The sequence below is a fragment of the Sinocyclocheilus grahami genome, unplaced genomic scaffold (genome assembly GCF_001515645.1).
Source record: "Sinocyclocheilus grahami isolate Dianchi unplaced genomic scaffold, SAMN03320097.WGS_v1.1 scaffold6.1, whole genome shotgun sequence".
Lineage (NCBI taxonomy): Eukaryota > Metazoa > Chordata > Actinopteri > Cypriniformes > Cyprinidae > Sinocyclocheilus > Sinocyclocheilus grahami.
In genome coordinates, this window is record NW_015505185.1 from 5,480 (window position 1) to 12,378 (window position 6,899).

Genomic DNA, 6,899 nt, shown 5'->3' on the forward strand with positions numbered 1-6,899 from the left:
TACACAGTTCTTTGTTAAAAATGTATTATATTAAAAAAAGATAAATAATTACATTTTCATCTGCCATTCATTCAGACTATTTTAGACATAGTGCAAGTATAGTGAATTTAAATTATAATGAACAAAAGGCTGCTAATGATTAAATGGTTGTTTATTGTTAAATGTATTATGATTGTACAGTTTATTTAAAATGTGTATATTTTTTTCTTCGACATTGTGACTTTGACATCTTTTACATTTCTGCTTTAATTTCAAATGACTGAGAACTGTTTACAAATCTTTTGGAAAACCACTTACAGTAAATTATTTGAAGAGAAAGCACAACATATTGCAGTGTAGTCCACTGAATAAAACCTATAGAAAAGACTTGGTATGCATAAAATATGTTGAAAATCCCCCCTTCTTTTCATAGTCAAAGTGTCCAAATCCAGCACTCTCACCTCGTTCTTTAGCTCTTCAGAGACAGAATCCCTGTGAGCAATACCTGCACAACAGACAAAAAAAGTTATTTAGTTATTTAGAATATTTAGTTAGATTATGTAATCAGCAATGTTTAAAATTATGAATCACGTTGATTTATTTGAATTGTGAAATGATTTTGACATTATATCAACATTCTGTTTATTAATATAAACTGTGTGATTTGACAGATGCACAGCAATAGTTGTAAATTTGTTATATGAATTTTGGAAATCCTTGTCTTCTGCCGCACTCTAGAACGAACAAAACAACGCCTCCTACAGGAATCAAGGTGAATAGCACAATATTGGCATTGGGTAACTCGTGATATAGCCTGCCCAACAGCTGGCAACTACGTGTGTCATTATCCTGTGGAATTGCCTGTAAACGTATGTATTTCTGCATGCACTGCATGCATGTAATCTTTATTTAGACCAAACTGAGGTATGTGGGGCAACTTGCAAGAGGAAAATGATACCAGCCTCTTGTAAACGAACAGTAATCGAAAACGAAACTTAGTTCAGAGGATCGTCTGTTTTTTGTTACAGATGAATTTAATTAAACGTGACTCTTTAAAGGGTTACGTTTATATAAATCGCTGAAACATTTTACTTACTTTAAATATTGGCTGTTTTAAGACATTGTTACACTAAGCATCATTCTATGTAGACTAGCTATATCAGTAATGGTTTACAGCTGCGTAATTGCACTCATGAATAGGGTACATAATAACTGACACCTTGTTGTTGTTGGTTCCATGCATTTGAGTGTTTAATCAAGAGTGTCACTTTTGACAAGTGGGTCGAACTTCCTTCAGAGAGGTGTGTTATCAGTGATTTCTCAAAGCCTTCATAACTGACACAAATGGATCTGACGGGTTATCTAGGATTCACAGGAGTAAATCTGCTCTCTGGTGCAATGGCGAGTCCTTGTTGTAAACTGGAAACATTGAGGTAAATCATCAGGTTCTCTCTCTGTCTTTTGAAGTCAAATGACCTTGAAATGCCAACTTTATCAGTTCTAGATGTCAGGTTGTACTGCAGTCCCTGAAGGTTCAATCGTGTGATATTTTTGTTTTGCAGGTTAAATGATTGTGGGATCACATATGAAGGTTGTGGTGCTCTAGCTTCTGCTCTGGCATCAAACCTCTCACATCTGAGAGAACTTGATCTGTCTGGAAATAAACTAGAAGATTTAGGAGTGATGTTGCTTTCCGCTGGACTCGCAAATAATTTGTCTGAACTTGGAACACTTAAGTAAGACCACTAAAATCTTTAAAACCGTGATACGTTGAATTATTGTTGCAAATAATCTGGTTCTCAAAAATAATAAAATGTATTTGTTTGTTTGTGTGGCCAAACTACAGTGAAATTGTTGTTAGCTGATATTTTAGAGATCATGGTGACGGATATATTGTAAATATAAAGCAGATGTGATATCACTCATTTTAATTTAAAGATAGTAAATAACACATGCACAACACTGCTGAAATAAATTTTTATTAGTGCTGGGCAACGATTAATCGCGATTAATCGCATCCAAAATGTGTATACTGCGTATATTTATTATCTATATATAAAAGCACATATATTTTGAAAATATTTACATGTATGTATTTATATTCATATCGTTTATATTATACATAAATATATTTAATATATAAACATAAAAATTTTCTTAAATATATACATGTGTGTGTGTTTACATATACATAATAAATATACACAGACAGTGCACACACATATATTATGTGCACAACAACTTGATTAATCATTGCCCAGCACTAATAATTTTTATATTTAATTGTTTAAAAAAAAAAATTTTTTATTTATTCTATGTACTGAAATAAAAATATTTTAACTTAAATTCAGATTTATATAGCAACTTGATTCAGTTCTACAATTTTATTATCCTGTATTTTTTTCCACAAAGAAAAAAATTGTTAAAAACAACTCATCACCATCAAAAAAAATTATAATAATAAAATGCACAAAACAGGAAAGCTAATGGACAATGATGATATATAATGGTTAACCACTACAATGAAATATGCATTAATCTTGTAAAGGGATTTCTGACCGTTGTTAAGAATATAGTTACATCTATGGGAACATATACTAAAATGTTGTGTAAGGTTATTGTTTTATCTGATATGGAAGTGACAATGAGGAACATGTAATTTTACTCTCTGCAGGTTGATTGGTTGTGGTGTAACAAATGAAGGTTGTACTGCTCTGGCTTCAGCTCTGGCATCAAACACCTCACACCTGAGAGAACTGGACCTGTCACAGAATAGCTTAAATGATTTAGAAATGATAATGCTCTCTGCTGGACTGAAGAATCCTTCATGCAAACTGGGGAAATTAAAGTAAGATTTTTTAAAGATTTTGAGTATCAAAAAAATGAAAAACAAACAAACAAAATCACTGAAGACTTAAACCCAGAAACTCACCCCTGCACTGCCCATGATATCTTGAACTAAAAAGCAAGGATGTGATGACATATTCAACATTTGGTGGGCCACGTGTAATAATTTAAACAAAAATGTTCAACCTTTGAGAAACCCTATATCATTCTAATGTCAATATATAAACATGATGCCTATTTTTTGATTATGACCCTGTAGCAACATGTACTGTTTCTTATTTTTATTTTTTTCTCTGCAGGTTGTTGAGTTGTGGTTTAACAGAGGGAGGTTGTGCTGCACTGGCTTCAGCTCTGGGATCAAACTCCTCACACCTGAGAGAGCTGGATCTGTCTGAGAATAGCTTAAGTTATTTACATACAATGCTGCTCTTTGCTGTAATGGGGAAACCTTGCTTGAAACTGGAAGCGTTGAAGTAAGATCATGAACTGAAGTTGCAAACTTGAGATGGAAAAAAAAAAAATCCAAGAAAATCTAAAAAAAAAAAAATAATAATAATAATATATACAGTGGGGGGAAAAAGTATTTAGTCAGCCACCAATTGTGCAAGTTCTCCCACTTAAAAAGATGAGAGAGGCCTGTAATTTTCATCATAGGTATACCTCAACTATGAGAGACAAAATGAGAAAAAAAAAAAAAATCCAGAAAATCACATTGTAGGATTTTACCTGGAAACATTGAAGTAAGATCATCACTTTGAGTGATGAAATTAATCTATACTAGCATCAACATTTTATTTTTTTATTTTTATAATATCTAGATTGTGGTCCTTGTACACTCTAAAAAATGCTGAGTTAAATATAGCCCAGTGCTGGGTTAAAAAGGGACAAACCCAGCTATTGGGTTGTTTTGACCCAGCGGTTGGGGTGTTTTGAAGTTTGAACCCAACCGGAAAGACTCGAAATAAAAGTGAATCGGTTAAATGATTAAATGACTCACTCAAAAACAGTTGTCTTTGACGTGAATGATGGGGAAATTCATAACAATAAAATGATTAAGAAAAAAGATGGTTGATATAAAATAAAAAAGTAGTGATTTATTAGTAGTAGCCTAGTGGTAGTAGTAGGCCTATTTAATTAACACATTTTAATAATTATTAAAATAATTTGATTAATACCACGAATTTTAAGTTATAATAATGATACACTCTAAAAAATGCTGGGTTAAGTATAACCCTGTGCTGGGTTAAAAAGGGACAAACCCAGCTATTGGGTTGTTTTGACCCAGCGGTTGGGTTGTTTTGAAGTTTGAACCCAACCGCTGGGTCAAAACCACCCAATAGCTGGGTTTGTCCCTTTTCAACCCAGCATTTTTTAGAGTGTATGGTAAATTCTTACAATATGTTTTATAAACTATAGTGACATACTAATGAGTGGTTTCTTCAAAATCTTCTGAAATTAGCTGTGTGTCCTAAATGGAGTGATGGCATGTTGCTGTTCTTTAGATTAAAAGATTGTGGTATCACAGAGGAAGGTTGTGCAGCTCTTGCCTCAGCTCTGAGATCAAACCCCTCACACCTGATAGAGCTGGATCTGTCTGGAAATAAAGTAGGAGACTTTGGAGTACAGATGCTCTCTGCTGCACTGGAGATCCCTTACTGTAAACTTGGAACACTCAAGTAAGATGAATTTGAGTGTCAAATAGAAGCTAGTCACATTCAGTATTGTAGTTAGAGTAAAGCAACTTTAATCTGTGAAAGACAACAGTGAAAAAGTGAACAATGTGTTATTGTTTTCTCTGCAGGTTGGTGAGTTGTGATATTACAGATAACGGCTGTGTTGCACTGGTATCAGCTCTGAGATCAAACCCCACACACTTTAGAAACCTGGATCTGTCTGGGAATAAACTTGGAAATTTAGGAATAAAGCTACTCTCCGATGCACTGGAGAATCCTTACTGTAAACTGGAGACATTGAAGTAAGATCATTGTTTGAGTCTTGCAACTGAATTGGGTCTCAAAAGACATATTTTTTAGTTTTAGTACACTTTTTTTTTTTATGATTGTGACACCTAAGCATGCACAATGTTAGACTGTAATCCCACTTCGATCAGGATATTCCTTCTTAACTCTAAGGAATAAGGAAGCTTATCCTTAGTCCTTATGGAATACTGTCTACAAATATAAGGATGTGTTTGTCATGCTGAGCAAAGGAAAAGTGTAATTTTTCTCTCTCCAGATTGAATGACTGTGATCTCACAGATGAAGATTGTGTTTCACTGGCCTCTCCTCTGATATTAAACTTCTCAAATTTGAGAGAGCTGGATCTGTCTGAAAATAAACTAGGAGATTCTGGAGTCAAGCTTCTTTTTGCTGGACCAGAGAGTCATCTATCTAAACTTGCAACATTTAAGTAAGATTTTAATTGTGATTTTTATTTTAAGTTATTCTAGGAGGTCAGCATCGCAGGTCTGTGTCTTGAACTGAACAATTGTAGACTGTGCTTTGTTTTTCTGTAGGTTGGTGAATTGTGGTGTCACAGATGAAGGTTGTGCTGCTCTGGCTTCAGCTCTGACATCAAACCCCTCACACCTGAGAGAGCTGGATCTGTCTGGAAATAAAGTAGAAGATTCAGGAGTACAGATGCTCTCTGGTGGGCTGGAGAATTATTACTGCCAACTAGAAACACTGAGGTAAGACAATAATATTTATTTAGCCAAACACTATTTAGTTTATAATCACTCACAATTCTGGATAATAATTATTGGTTTTGTGTTGGCTGGTTTTGTGGGTTTTATATATAGTACTCTACACATATAAGGTTGCATACTGGTAAGTGGTTTAAGTTTTAAAGGACACATTTTATGCCCCTTTTTACAAGATGTTATATTGGTCTTGGGTGTCCCCATAATGTGTCTGTGAAGTTTCAGCTCAAAATACCCCACAGATAATTTATTATAACAGCTGGAAAATGTCATTTTTGGGGTGTTTTTTTTTTCCATTTTTTTTTAAGAGCTGTTTGGGTGTGCTTCACTTTAAATGCAAATGAGCTGCATATTCCTGTCTCCAGAAGAGGGTGTTGCGTATACTTCTCTCTGCAATAAACAGCCGGTAGAAGCAACATGACAAAGTGAGAGAACCGGTGTTCAGCCGTACATATGGGAAGCCAAATGAAACGAAAGTGGGAAGAAACGGCACAGTGTTTCAGAGCTACCGAACGGATAGCGGCATGAACTAATCTCACAAGCGTGCTGCTAATCAATTAAAATACTTAGATAACGTACGCACACAAATATGGTTAAATCGCTGAGCACTATAATGACATGACATTCACAAAGGAGTCTGGAATGAAATTATTTGCGCAGACAAACATTTCGAGGCACATTACCTTAAAGGGGTGGTTCAGTGTTTTTTTTCTAGGCTTGATTGTGTTTATGGGGTGCAGTCTAACATGTGTTAATGCTTAGTTTTTAAAAAAACAAATTTTTTCACATAATTTACCTTTATTCCACACCACTCTGTCCCTTCTCTGAGAAACACGCTGATCATTTCTTTCTTTTATGAAGCCCCTCCCTCAGAAATAGGCGATGGGCTCTGATTGGTTAGCTAGCCCAGTGTGTTGGGATTGGCTAAACCGCCTCTAGTGTGCGTCTAGTGCGCATCTAAGCGTCCCGCCCCTCACCTCAGCGGCATGTGCTCCGGTTGTATTGTAAACAAGGCATCGTTAATATAGCTTATCAGTTTGAGCCCGATTGAGAAGCAGATGATATTATTGAAGAGGATCGTGCAGAACCTGTGCAAGCACGGCTTTTAAGGGTAGGCCTATGTTTTTTGCTTGTTGTTGTTTCATACTTCTAGATACGCTGTTATTTGAAAATGCTACTGCTTATGTTAGCATTTAATATACAGTTTTCTCCTGATTAAAGCTTTAATACAGTACAGCAACTGCACGCGCGCCCATGTTTAACGCTTCTCATAGCTATGTGAAAATAAGTGTATAATTGTAACAGTTCATTTTTGGAGCTGAGCTGAATGAGAGAGAGAGAGAGAGAGAGAGAGGCAGAGAGAGAGAGAGAG

The 6,899-nt window shown here is 35.2% G+C and overlaps 2 protein-coding genes and 1 long non-coding RNA gene across 3 annotated transcripts in view; all 3 read left to right on the forward strand.

Moving 5' to 3' along the window:
• Positions 1 to 1,158: 1,158 nt before the first annotated feature.
• LOC107587756 (ribonuclease inhibitor-like) lies at positions 1,159 to 3,303 on the forward strand. Its single transcript, XM_016275659.1, has 4 exons — positions 1,159 to 1,412; positions 1,542 to 1,715; positions 2,654 to 2,827; positions 3,126 to 3,303. Exons 1-4 carry the CDS (start codon positions 1,324 to 1,326, stop codon positions 3,301 to 3,303), a joined length of 615 nt encoding a protein of 204 aa, XP_016131145.1. The 5' UTR covers positions 1,159 to 1,323.
• Positions 3,304 to 3,549: 246 nt separating this feature from the next.
• Positions 3,550 to 4,776, forward strand: LOC107588169 (uncharacterized). The gene is made up of 3 exons (XR_001609548.1): positions 3,550 to 3,566; positions 4,329 to 4,502; positions 4,628 to 4,776. It is a non-coding gene; the product is annotated as an uncharacterized lncRNA (long non-coding RNA).
• Positions 4,777 to 4,900: 124 nt separating this feature from the next.
• The window catches only part of LOC107587765 (ribonuclease inhibitor-like), a 3,647-nt gene continuing 1,648 nt past the window's right edge, over positions 4,901 to 6,899 (forward strand). The window contains exons 1-2 of the mRNA XM_016275671.1: positions 4,901 to 4,917; positions 5,342 to 5,515. Of these exons, the coding sequence (XP_016131157.1) occupies positions 4,901 to 4,917; positions 5,342 to 5,515 (191 nt within the window). The remainder of the gene's footprint in view (positions 4,918 to 5,341; positions 5,516 to 6,899) is intronic.

Coding starts and splice junctions, on each gene's coding strand:
- LOC107587756 (XM_016275659.1), top strand. CDS start 1,324: ATGGATCTGACGGGTTATCTAGGATTCACAGGAGTAAATCTGCTCTCT. Junction 1,413..1,541: donor TGTAAACTGGAAACATTGAG/GTAAATCATCAG, acceptor TTTGTTTTGCAG/GTTAAATGATTGTGGGATCA. Junction 1,716..2,653: donor TCTGAACTTGGAACACTTAA/GTAAGACCACTA, acceptor TACTCTCTGCAG/GTTGATTGGTTGTGGTGTAA.